The sequence below is a fragment of the Notolepis coatsorum genome, assembly GCF_963971535.1.
Source record: "Notolepis coatsorum genome assembly, chromosome: 15".
Taxonomy (NCBI): Eukaryota; Metazoa; Chordata; class Actinopteri; order Aulopiformes; family Paralepididae; genus Notolepis; species Notolepis coatsorum.
Genome location: NC_140179.1, coordinates 52751681 through 52776980, shown reverse-complemented (window position 1 = coordinate 52776980; position 25300 = coordinate 52751681). Strand labels below are relative to the sequence as shown.

The 25300-nt window shown below is 42.3% G+C and overlaps 1 protein-coding gene across 1 annotated transcript in view; it reads right to left on the bottom strand.

Moving 5' to 3' along the window:
* Positions 1 to 25300, bottom strand: part of wnk4a (WNK lysine deficient protein kinase 4a) — a 209809-nt gene that overhangs the window by 49310 nt on the left and 135199 nt on the right. The window contains exons 7-8 of the mRNA XM_084331128.1: positions 5874 to 6408; positions 1041 to 1183 (exon numbers count right to left, since the gene is read on the bottom strand). Coding sequence (XP_084187254.1) covers positions 1041 to 1183; positions 5874 to 6408 — 678 coding nt within the window. The remainder of the gene's footprint in view (positions 1 to 1040; positions 1184 to 5873; positions 6409 to 25300) is intronic.

Sequence of the window (25300 nt, the reverse complement as noted above, 5' to 3'; positions counted from 1 at the left end):
AACAGCGACTCCTACAGGTCGGTCAGGGCGCCTGCACAGCAAGGACAGGAGATGTCGAGGGTAGTGTGAGCCTCCCACACGTTACACCTCGCCAATGAGAGTCCGCACTGGCAGGTGAAAAGAAGTGGCTGGCTGACTCTGCATGTATCGGAGGGGACATGCGATAGAGTCTTCAACCCTCCCTACGACTGACCAGTGGGGGGCACATGCGAGCAACGATCAAGACAGGGGAGGGGGGAATTGGCACGGCTAAATTGGGATGGGAGAAAAACAGAAAAATAAGAAGAAAAAGTTAAAGAAATAAAAATAAAATAAATGAATATAAATACTACAAATATTATGAGGACTATAAATACTATGAATATTATGAATATTATGAAGACTATGAATACTATAAATACTATGAATACTATAAATACAATGAATACTATGAATACTATAAATACTATGAATATTATAAATACTATGAATACTATGAATACTATACTACTCTTCTTTTACAACATCTTTTCTTTCTTTATTCCCCTGTCCTCTTCAGTCTCAGGGGTATTTCGATCTCCGGTGTCAATAAATAAAGACATTGCCACCTTAGCTGACCAATCAACATCTGTTTCCATTAAAACCAATGGTAAAAAGGAAACGATTAGCCCACAGACCACACGTGACCTCCCAGGGACCGTTGCTACTCGCTCTGGTCTGGGTTTGAGAAACACTGCTTTGGATAATCGCCTTGATAGTCGTTACCATGGCAACATTCCGTACAAATGATTCACAGAATACACCCTCGACCCCCTAAACATCTGGCTCCCATAGCCAGCATTCCACACTGATCTGAACATATTAGATTACATTAGAAACATTTCATGTCCTCAGTGAGGCGATTTGTGTCTCTGTGCACACAAAAAGAAATTACTAAATGACATTAGCGGTTAAGACTGTGTAGCTACATGCGTAGAAAGACACTTTGTGTGTAAATTGCCAGTCATCCGACAAACACTGCCACTAATCTGTGATAACAACCTCCTCCTGAGGCCACTCACCGAGGGGAAGCGCAGGGCCGGGATGGGCAGGCTGTTCGCAGGCGGGGTGTCGGCATGTGGCGTCTGCGGGTTGGGGGTCAGGGGAGCCTCCAGCGAGTCCTGGAGCCCCGATGAGCTCAGATAGTCATCTGTCTCACAGTCAGCTGTTACAACAGAGAGGACATGAGGAGTTAGCATGTGACTGACTGACTGACTGACTGACTGACTGACTGACTGACTGACTGACTGACTGACTGACTGACTGACTGCCTGACTGACTGACTGACTGACTGACTGACTGACTGACTGACTGACTGAATATATATAATACTACCATATTGAAGGAATCCTTGTTTTTCAATGTGTATATAATGTAAATATCTGCATTATAATGTAAATATCTGCAGATGACTCGTAGATATTAGTTGTAAGAGGACAGTATCAGTCACTATGTCTGGCTCCAGTGAGGCTGCAGACGAGGGCCTGTTATCAGCTGAGCTCTCAAGCGAGCCAAGGTCATTGTATGCAGCGGCACTGGGCTCTCACATGGTGGTGTGGTCACATCGTTTAGTAATATCAACATCGCCGTTGCTATAGTGATTTGGGTCAAAAGTGCCGTTGCCATAGTGACAGTCACGAGAGAGAGGTCGACATCGCGAGACTTGAAGACGGTAAGCTGTGGGGTCTTCAGGAGACTAGCCAGATTGAGACACGACGCACAGGCGAGCAGACGCGTTGATCAGAGACTTTGAGATCCCTCCTCACCCTCGCTGGGTGGGGGAAGGGAATATGCCACATCATCGCTAGCTTCGGCTAACAGGGGAGGTTTTGGCCGACGACGAGGCACAGAACCATTGGACTAATAGCATAAGAGACCATAAGAAAGGTACCACGTTTGCCAGTGTCGAATTCTTCTGATTACGGATTGCATTAACAGGGATGAAACAGTTGTACAGCCAGTATGAGAAGGTCGACTTCAGAGTAAGAGATAAACACAACACAGAAACTTCACGAACACAGGTGACGAGGTGATGCTGGCTGATTATGACCAAAATTTATCAATATACAATACATGAAAGCGCAGATACACACACAGGCACATTATGGTCTCTTTCTCTCTCACGCACGCACACATGTGCACACACACACACACACACACTGATGCATTAGAACCATGCTAGCAACACAATGACTAACGGATGACGAGTGAAGGGTGACTGCTTCTCGTCTAGAAGATGACTTGGTGGATTACTTTACGTAGTAAATATTACTTGGGATATGCAGCGTTTGAGGGTCACAAATAAACATTGAGCAAAGTGACCCCCGTCAGTCAAGACACAAGAAGCTCAGACGTGTTGTATTGCTATTAGTTGTTGTGAGGATCACTGTTAGATGTAAGAGGCGGGGAATAGTTGGGGAAGTGAGGATATCTTTCACACACACACACACACACACACACACACACACACACACACACACACACACACACACACACACACACACACACACACACACACACACACACACACACACACACACACACACACACACACACACACACACACACACACACACACACACACACACACACACACACACACACACACACAGGTCTAATGAGGTAAGGAACCAACACACATACTGAATAATTCATATATTCTCAGTTTCATGTTTCACTGTGAATCTCCCACGTCCTCAATTCCTCCATTCAACCCTCCACAATACTATGCTTCTCATCAACTATCTCTCCATTCAACCCTCCACAGTACTATCCTCCTCATCAACCATCTCTCCATTCAACCCTCCACAATACTATCTTCTTCATAAACTATCTTCCATTCAACCCTCCACAATATTATCCTCCTCATCAACTATCTCCATTCAAACCTCCACAATACTATCCTCCTCATCAACTATCTCTCCATTCAAGCCTCCACAATACTATGCTCCTCATCAACTATCTCTCCATTAAATCCTCCACAATATTATGCTCCTCATCAACTATCTCTCCATTCAAGCCTCCACAATACTATGCTCCTCATCAACTATCTCTCCATTCAATCCTCCACAATACTATGATCTTCATCAACTATCTCTCCATCTCCATGAGCCCCTGGGAGGCGTTGTGAGGCTTAAAAGGCAATTCCACCCATTTTGAAAAGTCCCATCCTGCTGATGCCCAAGGACATTCAGGCTATTCTCACCAGTGATGACTTTTTGTTGTATTTCCTATGAATTGGTAAGTAAGTGTATAACTTCATAACCTAACCATAACCATGACATTATGCTAAACCTAACCATAACCTTAACATTATCCTAACCATAACCGTAACATTATCCTAACCATATCCATAGACCTAACCATAACAAAAACGATAACCATACCCATAACATTATCCTAACCATAAACATAACCCTAACCATAAACCTAACCATAACCCTAACCACAACGCTAACTTAACTGCAAAGTCACAGAGAAGCTAGAAATGGGTGTGTCTCATGAGACTACGGTGTGTCATTATAGTTGAACCTCTCTCTCTCCATGACAAATGAAACCATTCTCCATTAAACTAAACTACTCTGAAACTAAACTACTACTAACTAAACTACACTACAACTAAGCTACACTACTACAAAACAAAACTAAACTACTACTAAACTAAACTATTACTAAACTACACTACTACTACTAAACTATACTACTAAACGACACTACAACTAAGCTACACTACTACGAAACTAAACTACTACTGAACTAAATTATTACTAAACTATACTACTACTAAACTACTAAACTACACTACAACTAAGCTACACTACTACGAAACTAAACTAAACTACTACTAAACTACACTACTACTAAACTACACTATTACTAAACTACACTACTACTAAAGTATACTACTAAACTACACTACAAATAAGCTACACTACTACGAAACTAAACTAAACTATTACTAAACTAAACTACTACTAAACTAAACTATTACTAAACTATACTACTAACCTACTCTACAACTAAGCTACACTACTACTAAACTAAACTACTACTAAACTACACTACTACTAAACTACACTATTACTAAACCACACTACTACTAAAGTATACTACTAAACTACACTACAAATAAGCTACACTACTACGAAACTAAACTAAACTATTACTAAACTAAACTACTACTAAACTAAACTATACTACTAAACTACACTACAACTAAGCTACACTACTACTAAACTAAACTATACTAAACTACACTACAACTAAGCTACACGACTACACTACAACTAAACTACACTACTACTAAACTAAACTACTACTAAACTACACTACAACTAAGCTACACTACTACACTACAACTAAACTACACTACTACTAAACTAAACTACTACTAAACTACACTACAACTAAACTACACTACTACTAAACTAAACTACTACTAAACTAAACTATACTACTAAACTACACTACAACTAAACTACACTACTACTAAACTAAACTAAACTACTACTAAACTACACTACAACTAAACTACACTACTACTAAACTAAACTACTACTAAACTAAACTATACTACTAAACTACACTACAACTAAACTACACTACTACTAAACTATACTACTAAACTACACTACAACTAAACTACACTACTACTAAACTAAACTAAACTACTACTAAACTACACTACTACTAAACTACACTACTACTAAACTAAACTACTACTAAACTACACTACTACTAAACTAAACTATACTACTAAACTACACTACAACTAAACTACACTACTACTAAACTAAACTATACAACTAAACTACACTACTACTAAACTAAACTATACTACTAAACTACACTACAAATAAGCTACACTACTACGAAACTAAACTAAACTATTACTAAACTAAACTACTACTAAACTAAACTATACTACTAAACTACACTACAACTAAGCTACACTACTACTAAACTAAACTATACTAAACTACACTACAACTAAGCTACACTACTACACTACAACTAAACTACACTACTACTAAACTAAACTACTACTAAACTACACTACAACTAAGCTACACTACTACACTACAACTAAACTACACTACTACTAAACTAAACTACTACTAAACTACACTACAACTAAACTACACTACTACTAAACTAAACTACTACTAAACTAAACTATACTACTAAACTACACTACAACTAAACTACACTACTACTAAACTAAACTAAACTACTACTAAACTACACTACAACTAAACTACACTACTACTAAACTAAACTACTACTAAACTAAACTATACTACTAAACTACACTACAACTAAACTACACTACTACTAAACTATACTACTAAACTACACTACAACTAAACTACACTACTACTAAACTAAACTAAACTACTACTAAACTACACTACTACTAAACTACACTACTACTAAACTAAACTACTACTAAACTACACTACTACTAAACTAAACTATACTACTAAACTACACTACAACTAAACTACACTACTACTAAACTAAACTATACAACTAAACTACACTACTACTAAACTAAACTATACTACTAAACTACACTACAACTAAACTACACTACTACTAAACTATACTACTAAACTACACTACAACTAAGCTACACTACTACGAAACTAAACTAAACTACTACTAAACCACACTACTACTAAACTATACTACTAAACTACACTACAACTAAGCTACACTACTACGAAACTAAACTAAACTACTACTAAACCACACTACTACTAAACTATACTACTAAACTACACTACAACTAAGCTACACTACTACGACAGCAGCACCACAGGAAGAGAGTTTGGGGGTAAAATGTGTCTCACAGTTAGCAGAGGAGCAGCTGTTGTGACGGAAGTGAAAATGCTGGTCGGCCTCTGCCTCCTCTGCCTCCGGGGGGAAGCCGGAGCTCACGCCGGAGTCCGCCGAGCTGGTCACCGGGGACAGGATGGGGGTCGTCGGAGACAGGGCGGGGGTCATCGGGGACAGGACGGGGGTCGCCGGGTACAGGAGGGGGGTCGCCGGGTACAGGAGGGGGGTCGTCGGGGACAGGACGGGGGTCACCGGGTACAGGAGGGGGGTCGTCGGGGACAGGACGGGAGTTGTCGGGTATAGGATGGGGGTCGTCGGGGGGGCGGGGGTCATCGGGACAGGACTCTCGGTGGCCCTCGGAGACGCCAGCCGGGGGGGCGGCGGCGGCTCCGGTTCCTCTTCGATGGCTTCCTGTTCCAGCCTCTTCTTCTGCTGCTCCACCGCCAGGCGCCTCAGCTTCTCCCTCTGCCGCTTGATGGCGGTCACCCGGTCTCGGATCGCCTTGGCCACCAGCTTGAAGTCCGCCTCGTACACAAAGCCGAGCACCACCTGCGTGCAGAGGGACAGAGAGGCAGGTCAGGGCACGACAACAACACAGGGACCAGCGTGCACAAACGTCATGGTCCGAGGCCACTCGGGCGCTGTGTGTCTAGACAGAGATTGTTGTTGTATGATGATATTAACCCTTTCACTACCACACTACCAAAGGGTTAAACTCTTTCACTGAGACTATACAGAATGTTAACCCTTTCAATGCCACATGACAAAGGGTTAATCCTTTCACTACCACACTACAGACGGTTAACCTTCTGTAGTGTGGTAGTGAAAGGTTAACCTTCTGTAGTGTGGTAGTAAAAGGTTAACCTTCTGTAGTGTGGTAGTGAATGGTTAACCTTCTGTAGTGTGGTAGTGAACGGTTAACCTTCTGTAGTGTGGTAGTGAAAGGTTAACCTTCTGTAGTGTGGTAGTGAATGGTTAACCTTCTGTAGTGTGGTAGTAAAAGGTTAATCTTCTGTAGTGTGGTAGTAAAAGGTTAACCTTCTGTAGTGTGGTAGTGAAAGGTTAACCTTCTGTAGTGTGGTAGTGAACGGTTAACCTTCTGTAGTGTGGTAGTGAACGGTTAACCTTCTGTAGTGTGGTAGTGAAAGGTTAACCTTCTGTAGTGTGGTAGTAAAAGGTTAACCTTCTGTAGTGTGGTAGTGAAAGGTTAACCTTCTGTAGTGTGGTAGTGAACGGTTAACCTTCTGTAGTGTGGTAGTGAACGGTTAACCTTCTGTAGTGTGGTAGTGAAAGGTTAACCTTCTGTAGTGTGGTAGTGAAAGGTTAACCTTCTGTAGTGTGGTAGTGAAAGGTTAACCTTCTGTAGTGTGGTAGTGAAAAGGTTAACCCTTTGGTAGTGTGGTAGTGAAAGGGTAAACATTTGGTTGGGGGGGGGGGGGGGGGGGGAATATTCAGATTATAAAACAGAATGAATAATTTTCTTTTTCTAGGTGCTGGGGGAAAATTACATTTTCAAAATCAAATAACTTTTCCAGAGTTTACCATAACCACAGGAAGACACTTTTTTATTTTTCCTCTTTTTTTCTCCACCTGATTTTCTTTTTTTTCTCCCCATCCCAATTTAGTCGTTGTGCCAATTCCCCCCCTCCCCTACCTGGTTGTTGTGCGCATGTTCCTCCTACTGGTCGGTACAAGGGAACCCTGAAGTCCACCACATGCTTCCTCCGACACATGTGGAGACAGCCAGTGGCTCTCTTCTCACCTGACAGCGAGGACTCTCATTGGTGAAGCGTAACGCGTGGGAGGTCACGCTGCCTTCACCATTTCCTGCCTTTCGCTGAGCAGGCGCCCAGACCTGACCTGTAGGCGTCGCTGTCCACAACGACAGATTACCACCCTCGACTTCCCTCCCGCTTACTCAGCCAAATTAGTTAGTATGACGATCGGCCCAAGCCGCAGGCAATGCTGACTCCAGGAGTTGAGATCGCAGCCTCTTGCATTGGTGACGAGCGCAATCTCCGCTACGCCATCCGACCACAGGAAGACACTTTTCTATAGAAAATGTACACCTAAGGGCGGCTGGGTGGCGCAGCGGACATTGCGCTCGTCACCAACGCAAGAGACACCGGTCTCGAATCCGGCTGTCAGCGTTGCCTCCGGCTTGGGCCGGCAGGTCATACTGACTCAATTGGCAGAGCCAGCGGGAGGGGAGTCGATGGGTGGTAGTCTGATTGTTGTAAACAGCGACTCCTACAGGTCGGTCAGGGCGCCTGCACAGCAAAGACAGGAGATGGCGGGGGCAGTGTGAGCCTCCCACACGTTACACCTCGCCAATGAGTGTCCGCGCTGGCAGGTGAAAAGAAGTGACTGGCTGCCTCCACATGTATCGGAGGGGACATGTGATGGGCTTCTATCCTCCCTACGACCGGCCAGTGGGGGGAACATGCGAGCAACGATCAGGACAGGGGAGGGAGAATTGGCACAAGAGGAAAATTGGGATGGGAGAAAAATCACAGAAAAAGGAAGAGAAAAAGTAGGCAAAAACATAATATATGTACACGTATATAGACGTGTCCTGACTATATCAAGTCTGTGTCTTGTGTAGGATTCAGTCCAAGTCACAGAACAGAACAGAACCAAACAGAACCGAACCAAACAGAACAGAACAGAACACAGTGTTCTGACCTGGTTCTAATGGGCCTCTCAACACATAGTCAGATTACAGTGGCAGATAACCCAGAATCCCCCCCCCCCCACACACACACACGCACGCACACGCACACACACACACACACACACACACACACACACACACACACACACACACACACACACACACACACACTCCTCCATGTGATTATCAAATTTGATCTTGATGAAAACTCAAAGAAGGAACAGGGAGAAACAGGTAAGGAATCATGTCTCTTGTGTTTCATTAAAAATGACCTCCAGGGAGGGAGGTGGCAGGGGGTGGGGTGGGACAGATGGCTGTGTTTTGTAACAGGCTGGGGAGAGCCATTATATTATTAAAGACCTGACCTCCGCTCTTCCTGCACATGGCTCTCACATTTCCTACAGACCATGATTATATACTGAGTGTCCTTGACACACTCTGCAAGACGCTCTCTCTCTCTCTCTCTCTCTCTCTCTCTCTCTCTCTCTCTCTCTCTCTCTCTCTCTCTCTCTCTCTCTCTCTCTGTGTCTCTCTCTCCCTGTCTCTATCTGTCTGTCTCTCAGTCTTTCTCTCTCTGTCTCTCTCTCCATCTCGGTCTCTCTCTTTGTCTCTCTGTCTTTATCTCTGTGTCTGTCTCTATCTGTCTCTCTGTCTTTATCCCTGTGTCTCTCTCCCTCTGTCTCTATATGTCTCTCTCTGTCCGTCTCTGTCTCTCTCTCTCTCCCTCTGTGTCTCTCTGCCTCTCTCTCCGTCTCTGTCTCAGCTACTCGAAATCAGAGTGTCAACCAGGTGCTCTGTAGGGAGTGAGCTGCTGGTGTTGTCTTTACTGTTTAGGGGTCTTGGGGTAAAAAAGGAGGGTTAGCTTACAAGGAGGGAAATCGCTGTAAATCACTTGTGAAGTGCATCGTCAGACAGTGGGAGGTTTGTTTAGCCTTGTTTCGTTTTCAGTGCCACTGAATCTCAGGGAATATCACGCAAACACACACACTGGTCTGATAAGGTAACAAGGCATGTGTGATGTGTGTATCTACAGCCAACCCGGTATCATGTCCATGCGTGAAATATGCCCGCCGGTCCACTACAGGATAGAGTGTCAGTGTCACAAGAAATGGTTATGAAACGGTTACAGTGCGTGAAAAGGTTACACAGGTGAATGTGCAGTTAACCCCAAAACCAAAATAAATTAAAACAATAATAATAATAATAATAATAAAACTCAAACCAGCAGTCAATGTGGTCGCAGGTGAGTGCTCCAACACTACCCACACACACACCTTATGGTTACTACACACTACCCACACACACACACCTTATGGTTACTACACACTACCCACACACACACCTTATGGTTACTACACACTACCCACACACACACCTTATGGTTACTACACACTACCCACACACACACACCTTATGGTTACTACACACTACACACACACCTTATGGTTACTACACACTACCCACACACACACACCTTATGGTTACTACACACTACACACACACACCTTATGGTTACTACACACTACCCACACACACACACCTTATGGTTACTACACACTACGCACACACACACACCTTATGGTTACTACACACTACCCACACACACACCTTATGGTTACTACACACTACCCACACACACACACCTTATGGTTACTACACACTACCCACACACACACCTTATGGTTACTACACACTACACACACACACACACCTTATGGTTACTACACACTACCCACACACACACCTTATGGTTACTACACACTACCCACACACACACCTTATGGTTACTACACACTACCCACACACACACCTTATGGTTACTACACACTACACACACACACCTTATGGTTACTACACACTACCCACACACACACACCTTATGGTTACTACACACTACCCACACACACACCGTATGGTTACTACACACTACCCACACACACACCTTATGGTTACTACACACTACACACACACACACACCGTATGGTTACTACACACTACCCACACACACACCTTATGGTTACTACACACTACGCACACACACACCTTATGGTTACTACACACTACCCACCCACACACCTTATGGTTACTACACACTACGCACACACACACCTTATGGTTACTACACACTACACACACACACCTTATGGTTACTACACACTACACACACACACCTTATGGTTACTACACACTACGCACACACACACCTTATGGTTACTACACACTACACACACCTTATGGTTACTACACACTACACACACACACCTTATGGTTACTACACACTACCCACACACACACACACCTTATGGTTACTACACACTACCCACACACACACCTTATGGTTACTACACACTACACACACACACCTTATGGTTACTACACACTACACACACACACCTTATGGTTACTACACACTACACACACACACCTTATGGTTACTACACACTACACACACACACATTATGGTTACTACACACTACCCACCCACACACACCTTATGGTTACTACACACTACACACACACACCTTATGGTTACTACACACTACACACACACACCCACTGTATGGTTACTACACACTACACTACACTACACTACACACACACACACACACACACCTTATGGTTACTACACACTACACTACACACACACACACACACCTTATGGTTACTACACACTACACTACACTACACACACACACACACACACACCTTATGGTTACTACACACTACACTACACTACACACACACACACCTTATGGACACACACACACACACACCTTGTGGTTACTACACTACACACACACACACACCTTATGGTTACTACACTACAGACACACACACACACCTTTACAATTGAATGTCTCTAAGACTGTCTGTATGTTCTTCTCCAAGGGCCACAGAGAAGTTGCAGAGCAGGATATCTTCATCTCCGGTCAGAAATTACAGGTAGTATCAGAATATAAGTATTTAGGATTACACATAGACCCAAACCTTAGCTTCAAAAATCACATAAAAAAAGTCTGCAATAAGGTAAAGTTCAGCCTATCAAACTTCAGGTACATAAGAAACTTCCTTTCAACAGAGGCAGCAAAGCTATATTTTCATTCAATGGTTCTTTCCCACATCACATACTGTTTGATAACCTGGTCCAATTCACATTCCACCATTCTGAAACCACTTCAATCACTTTACAAACAAGCAATAACAATTCTAGACAAGAAACCATTCAGGTACCATCATTGTCACATTCTAAAAAAATATAATCTACTCAGTTGGGAAAACCTGACCCTATATCAAAACGTCTGTCTAGTTTTTAAAATAAAGTGTGGATTGGCTCCTCCTCCTTTGTCCGGTTTCATCAACCTCAAGTCTGCCTCAACCAGGAACACTAGAGGTGCGGCAAGGGGGGACTGTACAATCCCTTTCAAAAAAAGTGTATTTGGCCAGGCCGTCTTCTCATACAGAGCATCCCACCAATGGAACTCAATTCCTCAAACAATTAGAGTGTCCACATCATACCATTCATTCAAGTGCAGGGTTAGGGAATGGCTCATTGATAACCAGAACTGTCAACACTGAGGTGTCTGTATGTGTATATGTGTGTGTGGATATGGATATGGTGCGTCTGTCTATGTCTGGGTCTCTTAATATGTCATGATGTGCTCTGTCCTTGTGTCCATGACTGTATTGTGACCTGTATCCCTACTATGTCTATGTGCTTTTGTTGTGTTTTTATTCTAATGTATTTATCTTGATTTTATTCTGTTTTTATTGCTAACCCTTTTTTTACACAGGATTTTAGCCTGTACCTTCTGGCAGGGGGACTACCAATGGAAATTAGCCTTTTGGCTAAAATTGGGTGCATTTACATTTGTAAAATGTTTTATTAATGTACACTGTCCCCCTTGAACAAATAAAGTAAACCTAACCTAACCTAACCTTGTGGTTACTACACACTACCAGTGGCGGCTCTACCACTAGGGGCGCTAGGGCGCCGACCCACCTGCTGGCCAGCTGCTGTTAAATCAGAGAAGAAGACAATAAAACTTTTTCGTTTTTGTGTTTTATAGCCCTATAAATAATATAAACATGTTTAAAATTAATAATATTTACTCATTTTAAGTATGTTTGTATTTCCAATGCACAATATAACATTATTATCTAAATTAAAAAAACATCGTTTTCTTGAGCAGGAAGTGACGTTTTTTTTTATTTTTTCGTATTTCTCGCTCGGGCTAGAAGCGATAGCGCTCTGAGTGCGCGTCACAGTTTGATCGCTGTCTCCGTCACAGCCAATCAGTGCATACGGCGTTGTGCGTTGAAATATGACTATTATGTTGGAATCCGAGCGCGATTTGAAGCGGTCTAGGCAGCAGCCTGAACTTCCGTGAAGAATTTCCATAGCCGCATTTCGCGGAGACGCTCTCTGATTGGCCGACGCCAGTATTTTTTTCCATGGCAGAATTTCACAGAGACGATCTCTGATTGGCCGAATCCAATTTCTAATGTTCCAATTCTAGCTTCTAGCTTGGTTCCTAGGTTGGTCTAGGACTGTTGTTTGTCTTAGAGCGTGCCGTGCCGTGACTGCAAGTTCTTTAGACTGTTAAGCTTAGGCACTCTTTCAAAGTTGGTTAAGGTTAAAGTTTGTCTTAGAGCATGGCGATAGAACGCCAGGTAGTTTGCAGTCTGTTCGAGCGGAAATGGACAAAGGAATGTACTTGTTGAGTGTTGTGCTAACGAGCTCAGCTGAGCTAACACTTGGCTAACAAGCTATATGGCGGATTATACACGTTTATCAAGCTCTCCTGCCCTGGACGTTTCAACTAAACAGTGAGTCTCTCTCTCTCTCTCTCTCTCTCTCTCTCTCTCTCTCTCTCTCTGTGCTTAACGTTAACGTTTGTAAATAGTTTTTTTTAGGAGCAGTACTACTGCTGGCCATTCATGAAGCGAGACATTGCTGATTGTTTATTTATTTTATAACACAAGACTATGACTACCAACTGCCTAGCCAGCCGTGTATCAATCTTGGATGCAATAATAACGTTACTTACCACACTGACTATGTCGATGGCTCATTGATTTAACTACTGCAGCTCTCTCGGATTGAAAATACGTGGATTATGGGAATTTATGGCTTGTTCAATATCGTCTATGTTTGAATGAATGAATGAATGAGAACTTTATTAACAGATTGCAGAATGGGTACAATACAGTATGGCTCAATACACACAATTGTTAAGGGGATGCAGACCAGAGAAAGACGTTTGTCTTGTTTACATCAGGGTCCCAGATTTTCGATTCATATCGATAGTTTAATAGCTAGCCTTGGCTCGTTTAACAATATGCAAAATATGTGTACAGCCCTGTACTCATACTGAAGTTATTCTTGGTATATAATAGGTCTGATTGTGTAACGAATCGATTCCACGTCGCGCTGTGTGTGAGAGAGAGAAGGAGAGAGGGAGAGATCTGCCTGTGTTTGGAGACGGGCGAGTTTTGTTTCTAACTTTTCTATTTATATTGTGTTTCAAGTTGTGAATTAGAGTCTAGACTATACTTTATTTGACTGGTTGTGTGTTGTTGTAGTAACAGCTGAGCGACTCGTTCATAAGAGCCGATTCATTGCCGTGAGCGTGAGTCGAATCGCTCACGTCTTGCCATGAGTCTTGCGTGGTACAGTACTGTACTGTACAAAATATTTGGTATAGCGCCCCTAGTGGCGAAGTACCCACCGGCCGCCACTGCACACTACACACACACACACCTTATGGTTACTACACACTAGACTACACACACACACCTTATGGTTACTACACTACACTACACAACTACACACACCTTATGGTTACTACACTACACTACACAACTACACACACATTGTGGTTACTACACTAACACACACACACATTGTGGTTACTACACTAACACACACACACACACACACACACACACACACACATTATGGTTACTACACTACAGACACACATACACACCTTATGGTTACTACACTACACACACACACACACTGTTCTCAATGGGCTGTTTCTGTGCCTGTAACGAATGAGCTGCTTTTATCGTACAAATATGATACTTATTGTACATCTAGCAGCGGTGCACAAGCCTGTACCATTGAACGACATTCAGATCCAACTTTCAGACGAGACGTTGCAGATATGACTCAAGATCCAGCGATAGCAGAGCAATCTTGTTGTTAGAAATGTTGTCAGAAACATATTTTAGGTTCAACCTTATGTAGAAAAAACAAGATTTCAGCCGTAAGCTGACGTCCTTTATCAAGATATCTTCACATGCACATTGCACGTTAGTAACTACAGCGGTTGTAGTTGCAATTCTGAATGGCTATAGTTTCAAGAGGGAGGGTTCTTGTCACAGCTGAACTGCGGAAAAACGTATTTACAAACATATTTAAAATTTTCTCAGTGTTGGGACAACCCCTCCTTCTGTAAAAACAATGCAACACACAGGAAAAGGCCATTTTCACAATAGGTCCCCTTTAACACTTAACACGTAACACAGGTAACACTTTCCCTTAGGTTATGAGCGCCTTAACTGGACCTCCCTTTAATAATTAACTTAGGAATGCTGAGAACATTATGTTTAGTTCTTCAGTGTTTCTACTGTCTACTGTACGTGTGGTGGTTCCAGGCCTGTGCGCCAGTATGCACTGTGTTAATTGAAACGAGCATTAACACTTCATACGTAACACCATTAACACGTTGGGTTATGAGTGCCGTAACTTGATCTCCTTTTTAATAATTAACTTAGGAGTACTAAGGGAGAAAGAGGACAACATGTAGCTTCAATTTAGTTTCCATCTACGAATTACGAGGAACAACAAGCCGGTCGTTTAAAATGATCGAGTCTAAATGTTTCTCACTTTGTTGTCCGTTAAACTTCTTGTAGATTAATAGCCTTCCCTCTGAAGACCGCTGGATTCGAGAGGCAATGCTGGGACTCTCAGGACGCACTGATAAGCCAGGGGCGTCCATTTGGTATGGCAAGGTATGGCACTCACCATACCTTGGCAAATAAAAATGTAAAAAAATAAAATAAAAAAATATATATATATATTTTTTTTTACAATTTTTTATGTTGATTTAGAATTCGAATGTCAACATTATGAACGAAGCTTCGAACTATTCGGTACAGCCCTAGCATGTTTTGATATTGTCAATTATCTCACTTTTACTAGGTGACTTTTGCTGTGACTAACTGAAATATGCCAACAAAAAAAAGGGAAAATGGACATAGGGACGTTTTTTTTATCAAAGGGCAGCAGAGACAAGTGATACAGGGACACAGGTAAGGTCTGGCTTAGTGATTATAATAGTGCAGTTCAGCATTCAGTAACCCATACTTTTTGTGAATGTGTTTTTGATACTACATTCTGTTGAACACACACCTCAAAACCGTACCTAAGGAAAATTGGCTCAATTGCAAGAAAAGTAATAGACAGTTATGATATTACATTCTGCATAATTCGTATGCAAAATATTGTGGTTCCCTGCTTTAGTCTGTTGACACATTTCTATACTAAAAATGCTTGTGTAGTCCTGTGTCATACCTAAATGTCATATAACTGAATTGTATAGAAACAACTCACCAAAAGTGACTATTGCACAACTGATTTGACAAAAAAAATCCCCCCCCCCCCCCTCCTCGCCATACCTTGCCTTTTAGTGAAAGGACGCCACTGTGATAAGTCCTGCTTTCTCCATAACGGCTATTAAAAGCTGTCTCCAACCATAACTAGATTCAAGATTCAAGATTCAAGAGGTTTATTCGTCACATACAGTTCATACACAAGACATATAGTGAAATGAAGGTGGCCCATGCCCGCCTTCGATTGTGCAAAAAATACAAATAATAATAGAATAGATAGTGACGGCTGGGTGGCGCAGCGGACAATGCGCTCATCACCAACGCAAGAGACACTGGTATCGAATCCAGCTGTCAGCGTTGCTTCCAGCTTGGCCAGCCGTCATACTGGCTCGATTGGCAGAGTCAGCGGGAGAGAAGCCGGTGGGTGGGTCTGGGTCGTTGTGGACAGCGACTCCTACAGTTCGGTCGGGGCGCCTGCACAGTGAGGGAAGGATCTAAGAGAGGTAGTGTGACCTTCCACACATTACACTCTCTCAGTGAGAGTCCGCGCTGCCAGGTGAAAAGAAGTGGTGGGCTGGGTACACATGTGTCGGAGGAAGCATGTGATAGTCTCCGCCCTCCCAGACCGACGGTAGGGGGTAGAGTGCGCAACGACCAGGAAGGGGATTGGGAATTGGCATAACGACTAACATTGGGAGGGGAGAAAAACGGAAAAAGAAGGGGGGAAAAGATAATAATTTATTTTTTTATAAAAAAAAGAATAGATAATAAAATAGACATGATAAAAGTACTAAGATAAAATACAATACAATGCTAAGCTTACGAATTAAAATGTAATGAGTCCTATGTACACTACAATATACAGTTATACTATGTCACTTTGCTATACTAACTATACTATACTACTAACATTTTACATTCTTCCTTCCTAGACCTTCCCAGAGAGCAGTCGCCTCAAGGCCGTTCCTACCGCCACTTCAACTGCCTCCATGAAGCCTGTCGCCGCTGTGCTCTGTGCTTCATGCCGGTTGTTGGACTATACTCAAATCAACTCGAAATGGATCTAATCAGTGGATTGCATTTTTTTCATCAAGGAAGCAGAATAAGGCTAATCCTCTCTGCCTCTTGGGACATTTCAATCGGGCTACCAACTTGAAGTCGTGGACATTGGATTAAGCTTTTGGATTGCAATAAGAAGATTTTGGATCTGTTTACCGCGCACAGGACCTACCAAAATGAATTAATTAAGACACTTGGACACTTAGACTAATGCATTCAGTCATTTGGACGGAGTTGTTAAAACTCACTCCACTCAAATCAATAGAGTGATAATTCACTCTACTCAAAATCTAATTTAAATCGACGTGGCTGGAGAAATGTTGCCAGTCAGTCAGCCAAAACAAATTCCTGGGCGACTCCAAGGTCAAATCAAAGAGCTTCTGAAGCCGAAGGCCCTCTTGGAGATAAGAATGGCATTTTTTTTGTCCTGATTGTGAAGCGACCTTGGGTTCTATGAAAGGCGCTATATAAATTTGATCTATTATTATTATTATTATTATTATTATTATTATTATTATTATTATTATTATTATTATTATTATTATTATTATTATTATTATTATTATTATTATTATTATTATGCCTGTTTGAATTTATGTTGTGCCTTTATTACTGTAAAAATGTAATGATTGTGAAATGATGACTGTTTAATGAGACGATGAGCTGTATGTGTATGTCACTTGAATTTCCCCGTGAGGGATTAATAAAAAGATATCCTATCCTATCCTATACAAAAACATCCAGTTATGTTTTTTTTTTCTTTAAGTGACCTTTTCTTTCCTTTCCTTTAAAGTGACCTTTTCTTATGTGTTTAAAGTGACCTGTGGTGTGTTTGTGTGTGAGAGAGTGCATAATGTGTGGTGTATGTGTGTGTGTGTGTTCATGTGTGCTTGTGTGTGGAGAGATCAGTGTTCAATGTTCTGATGGCCTGGGGGAAGAAGCTAAGCCTACTACTACAAACTTAAACTACTACTAAACTAAACTAAACTAAACTAAACCAATAGTAAACTACACTACTAAACTAAACTACTACTAAACTAAAACTAAACTAAACTAAACTCCTACTAATCTAAACTACTAAACTAAAACTAAACTACACTATCTATCTTACTTTGCTTTGATTTGTGACAAGATACATACATGTGGCTCTTGGTATGACACCAATACCCTGCAATAAGCCGTGCCTTCTCCATAACGGCTATTAAAATCTGTCTCCATAAATGGACATCCTACCAGTGATGAATTGGATACAGTTTCCAGATGTGAGTGAAGTTGCCATTAAGACAGTAATCTGGAGGTAATTATGCTGTTTCCCCACTAATAGATACGGTCACCCTCGAGGGGCATGGAGGCTGATCCCTCGGTGCTCTGGGGCAGGGCCGCCTCGGAGAAATGCGAGGCCCTGTGCGAGATTTAAACGCAAGGCAAACAAACAAAAAATTTGGTCCAGACAGACAGACAGACAGACAGAGAGAGAGAGAGAGAGAGAGAGAGAGAGAGAGAGAGAGAGAGAGAGAGAGAGAGAGAGAGAGAGAGAGAGAGAGAGAGAGAGAGAGAGGGTGTACAAACTGTTAGATAGTGGCATTGGAGGGAAAACCTACAACCTCATAAAGTCAATGTACACCAACAACACATGTGCTGTGAGGATTGAGGGAAAACACACAGACTTCTTCCCTCAACGCCGTGGGGTTAGACAGGGGTGCAGTTTGAGTCCAACCCTCTTCAACATATACATAAATGAACTGGCAAAAACATTGGAACAAACTGCAGCACCTGGCATCCCCCTAGCAAACACAGAAGTCAAATGCCTACTGTTTGCAGATGACCTGGTGCTGCTGTCCCCAACAAAAGAAGGGCTACAACAGCACCTTGACCTTCTGCACAAATTCTCCCAGACATGGGCACTGACAGTAAACCTAAACAAAACTAAAATTATGATATTCCAAAAAAGGCAAAGCCTACAACAACAAAAACACAAATTCCTCCTAGACACAATTTCCCTAGAACACACAAAAAACTACACATATCTCGGCCTAAACATCAGTGCTACAGGGAACTTCAATCAAGCTGTGAACGACCTGAGAGACAAAGCAAGAAGGGCTTTCTATGCCATAAAAAGGAACATCAAGTTAGACATTCCAATCAAAATCTGGCTCACAATATTAGACTCCGTCATAGAACCGATTTCCCTATATGGTTGTGAAGTCTGGGGCCCACTTGCAAACCAAAACTTCACCAAATGGGACAAACACCCAACTGAGACTCTGCATGCAGAATTTTGCAAATCCATTCTCCTCACCCAACGGAAAACGCCAAATAATGCATGCAGAGCAGAACTAGGAAGATACCCACTAATCATCAAAATTCAAAAAAGAGCATTCAAATTCCACAACCACCTAAAAGAAAGCGACCCAGACACACTCCACAACATAGCCCTCACCCACAGAGAGACCCTCGATAGATGCCCACTCAGCCAGATGGTTCTGGGACTCTGCTCACAAACACAAGCAGAGCCACCAGACAGAAACCACACTGGACTAAATCAAATTATAAGAAAACAAAAAGAAAACTATCTGACACATTGGAAAGAAACAACCCAAAACCAGAGCAAATTGAAATGCTATTTGGCCCTAAACAGAGAGTACACAGTGGCAGAATACCTGAGCACTGTGACTGAGCACAGCCTAGCCATTGAGAAAGGCCGCCATAGGCAGACCTGGCTCCCAAGAGAAGACAGACTGTGCACCCACTGCACACAAGATGAGGTGGAAACCGAGCTCCACTTCTTAACAACCTGCCCACTATACCAAGACATCAGAGACATATACTTCCCACAAATTGCAAACACCCAAAGAGACTTTGAAAACATGGACAATAACTCAAAACTCCCATACCTACTGGGAGAAATACAAGAATGTGCAAACACAGCAGCAAGATTTGTGAGCTGCTGTGACAAGAAAAGGACATCCAGCGGAATACAACCACCATAAAGACTGTACAAGAAATTCCGTCTGTAATGTACTGATTTCTTTTGTTTTCTCTGTTTGATTGTTTTGTTTTGTTTTGTTTGGCTTTGGCAATGTAAACGTATGTTTCCCATGTCAATAAAGCCCATTTTTTATTGAATTTGAATTGAATTGAGAGAGAGATGAGTCTGTGGTCCAGACAGAGAGAGAGAGAGAGAGAGAGAGAGAGAGAGAGAGAGAGAGAGAGAGAGAGAGAGAGATAAGCAAGACAGCTAAGATGAGCCCCTAAAGGATATTCAACTTTTAATGGAAGAACAAAACAGAAGGAAAAGATAACTTCACAAAGGCAACATGAATATACATAGATCCAAAAGGACAAAGATCAACACTTAAATCCAAAGAGAAGAGGGTCTATACCAGAGAAAACAAAGTAGCAAGGAGCCAACGGCCGACATCAGCTAAAGAGGCTACAGACGCAGTGCTCAAAAATCAAACCAATTCTGCTGCTTGTCTGCTGCTTGTCTGCTGCCTGTTGCTGCTTGTGTGCCACTTAAGTGTTAATTTTCCAGGGCTGGTGGCTGGGTGAACAAATGGAGGGTACTTAACTTAAGTGCTTTCCCAGGGAGGGGGTCGGGGGCTACTGCCCTCAGACCCCCAAGATAATTTGTATATGGGCAGTCTGACTTGGGGTACTACTGACCATATATTCGTGTTGCAATGCATGATAAGTAAACAGTGAAAAAAGCTAAGAAATCCGATGGGGCTGGGACATTTGGGACGAATACAAATTTAAGATGAAAATCTCCCCAGCCTGTGGGAGGAAGTGGAGGTGTGAAATCTGGCCCGGTCCAGAACAATAGGAGTCACACAATCAGTTTGGAGTGGAGTGGTGAAGGAGTGGTAGAGGCGCAGGAGAGGTTTGAGTTTTGAGCGCTGTATCTGTAACTGCAAATAGAGTGGCCAGGTACTGACGCTTGCTTGACAGAACGTTAGCTACGACAGCTAGCCGGCCCGCTTGGCTCAATATAATGTTAGCTACGACAGCTAGCCGGCCCGCTTGGCTCAATATAACGTTAGCTACGACAGCTAGCCGGCCCGCTTGGCTCAATATAACGTTAGCTACGACAGCTAGCCGTCCTGCTTGGCTCAATATAACGTTAGCTACGACAGCTAGCCGGCTCGCTTGGCTCAATATAATGTTAGCTACGACAGCTAGCCGGCCCGCTTGGCTCAATATAACGTTAGCTACGACAGCTAGCCGGCCCGCTTGGCTCAATATAACGTTAGCTACGACAGCTAGCCGTCCTGCTTGGCTCAATATAACGTTAGCTACGATAGCTAGCCGGCCCGCTTGGCTCAATATAACGTTAGCTACGACAGCTAGCCGGCCCGCTTGGCTCAATATAACGTTAGCTACGATAGCTAGCCGGCCCGCTTGGCTCAATATAACATTAGCTACGACAGCTAGCCGGCCCGCTTGGCTCAATACAACGTTAGCTACGACAGCTAGCCGGCCCGCTTGGCTCAATATAACATTAGCTACGACAGCTAGCCGGCCTGCTTGGCTCAATATAACGTTAGCTACGACAGCTAGCCGGCCCGCTTGGCTCAATATAACGTTAGCTACGACAGCTAGCCGGCCCGCTTGGCTCAATATAACGTTAGCTACGACAGCTAGCCGGCCCGCTTGGCTCAATAATAACGTTAGCTACGACAGCTAGCCGACCCGCTGGCTCCACATAACGTTAGCCAACATAACGTTAGCCACGATAGCTAGCCGGCCCGAGAGAGAGAGAGAGAGAGAGAGAGAGAGAGAGAGAGAGAGAGAGAGAGAGAGAGAGAGAGAGAGAGAGATATCTCCACGGCGGGAATAGAATAGAGTGCATTAAAAACTCACCAAACGTCCAAGAGGAAGAAGACAACCGCGGAGTTGACGAAGTTCATCTGCCGAACGACCGTCCTCTTCATCTTGGCATAACCTCCATTGCTGCACGCGCTCTCTCTAGGTTAGCTAACGCTAGTTAGCCTTTAGCTAAGCTACTAGCCGACATGGCTAGCCCGACTGAACCACACGTTAGCACTCGATACCGTAGCTAAAGCTAACTAGCTGTCCCTGCCTTTAGCTAAGCCGACATGGCTAGCCTGACTGAACTTTCTAACATGCAACAACTTTCATCTTCAGTGCATCTGCCGAACGACCGTCCTCTTCGTCTTGGCATAACCTCTAATGCTGCACGCGCTCCCGTGGAAATAGTCAGACAGACGCACGCCGGCCGACTACCTTACCTGTAACCCCTCCCCTCGTTGAAACCAATAGTATATCTGCTGCAGAGCCGCAGAGCTCCAATAGATTCTACAAACGTGTCTAATGTGAAATATATAAGCATATAAGCAAAACTAGATTTTAGGTATGTGATGAAAAAGGGCCTCGCGGGAAGGGGGGCCCCGCAAAAAAATATAATAATAAAAAAAAAATTATTTAAAAAAAATATATATATTTATTTTTATTTTTTATTTTTTTGCGAGGCCCCCCTTCCCACGAGGCCCTGTGCGACCGCACTGCTCGCACACCCCCTGAGGTGGCCCTGCTCTGGGGCCTCTATGACATGTAGGGTAGCAGCTGGAGATGCAAAATAACACGTTTCTAGCCACGCTAGGCCGCAAGGGGCCCCTAGGATGGCAGCGGTCGGTCGGTCGGTGGGTGGGTCGGTGGGTCGCTCGGTCGGTGGGTCGCTCGGTGGGTGGGTCGATCGGTCGCACTTGGTCCAAGGGCTCTAAGGCAACATGGTAACCAGAGGTTCTCAAATCTCCTGTTAGGAGCAACATGGTCGCTAGCAGGCCTGTTAGACTCTTAGTCTTGTTTTCGTTCCCACTGATACTGATTGAGGGTAAACTACTACTAAACTACACTACTACTAAACTAAACTACTACGAAACTAAACTACTACTAACTAAACTACACTACAACTAAGCTACACTACTAAACAAAACGAATACTAAACTATACTACTACTAAACTATACTACTAAACTACACTACAACTAAGCTACACTACTACGAAACTAAACTATACTAAACTATTACTAAACTACAATACTACCGAACTAAACTACTACTAAACTACAACTAAGCTACACTACTACTAAATTAAACTAAACTAAACGACTACGAAACTAAACTACTACTAACTAAACTACACTAGTTTAGTTGTATGCAGTGATGCAGTCGTAATATGGGAACTACCCAAACGCCACGTCCATACATGTTCCCTCGGTTGCGCACAGAACAGATGATTATTATGCATGACAATGTTTTAAATGTAATTGTAGTTACAGTTTCTTTAATTGAATTAACTTAAACTAGAAAAGTAAATACAAACTAAATTAACAATGTAACTTAGAGTTAGTTTACAGAAGGACAGTTTCCTTCAGACTGAAGCACAACTTGTCTCATCCTTCCAGTCGGGCACCAACCCCTCACCAATTGGTAGCCTACAGGGCTTGTATTTTGGTTTGGCACTTCTCGTTGTTATGCTATCGTCGGTATCCTATTATTATGCAAAGTCTAGGTGATAAGTGCCGGCCGGGTACTTATCGCACGGCGCGACGAGTCCAGTGACAATTGTGAACGCATTTTTGTGTGCGCGCATGCACATCATTGCGCGCACTTCTGCCTCAGTGACCTACCTAAACGGCGTTTAACCGTGTTTGTGCACGACTGCATGCCTGGTTGTATGCCAGTGGTGATGTTCCAAACAAAATGTTGTTGTACCAACAATGACAATAAAGATTCTATTCTATTGCGATACTTTGCGTGGCGATACTGTATCGATACAGGGACGCCAAGTATCAATATTTAATTATTCATTAAAAAATTAAATAAAAATATATATACCGGTATATATATTTTTTTTGTATAAGGAAGTTGCATTGTTCATTTCAATACCTGTAATAGTACAGTAGTCCACACACACACACACACACACATGTGCATTCAGTTAAGTTGGAATATGACTGTAATACAAACAGTTCAGTTTGTCAGGTACATGCAACACAGATTACAGTGTTTACATCTGTCTGCTTGAGAAAATACCATGTTCTGCAATAAAAATGATTGAAGTGAGATGAACAGACTGAACTTTATTTTATTAGATAAAACATGTTGACAAAGTTTTACTTTGCAGTTGAAAAAAGGTAATAAATGTAATTTGATAAAAAAATTATTAAAAAATTTGCAATACTCAGCGTATCGCGGTATATTTAGTAACGATATACTATTGTATCGCGATAGTATTTTATCGTGAGGTCTCTGGCGATTCCCACCCTAACACAAGTAAACTAAACTATTACTAAACTACACTACTACAAAATTAAACTACTACTAAACTAAACTACTAGTAAACTACACTACTACTAAACTATTACTAAACTACACTACTACTAAACTAAACTACTACTAAACTACACTACTACTAAACTAAAACTAAAACTAATCTAAACTACTAAATTAAAACTAAACTACACTCGGCCGACACAGACAACTGGTCTATTGTTTCTACTGAACTATATAGACTTAGATAATTCGTTTACAAAAATATATACAAATACAAAAGAAAATATTATTGAGATATAATCTATTAAAAGAAAGAAAATATCCTATGAGTGTAAAAAAAAAAATTGGCTATTTTGGTTACTTTGCTTTGATTTGTGACAAGATACGGCAGGTGTGAATTGTCAGGAATTGGTATTGGGTGGAGGGCTGTTTTCATACCTTTAGCTATGCAAATCAGAGTTGGCCAGACAGTATTGTGTGACCAGTGTATATTGTAATTAGGTTTCTTTAGTACATTTATTGTACTGTTTTCCATTGTGTTGTTCTTTTAATAAAATCACAATTCCTAAAAATATGGCTTATTGATGTTATTATTCATAATGTATACTGTTCTGAGGCCAAATATTATTCATAATGTATACGGTTCTGTGGCCAAATAATAAACCATAACCATATAAATGAACCCTTAAGTTGTTTTAGTGAAGTACATAGACATTTGCCATGTTATTCTGACAGTGAATAAAAATGGCCTATAGGAAATTCTGCTACCTGATAGAACCACTATATTTTC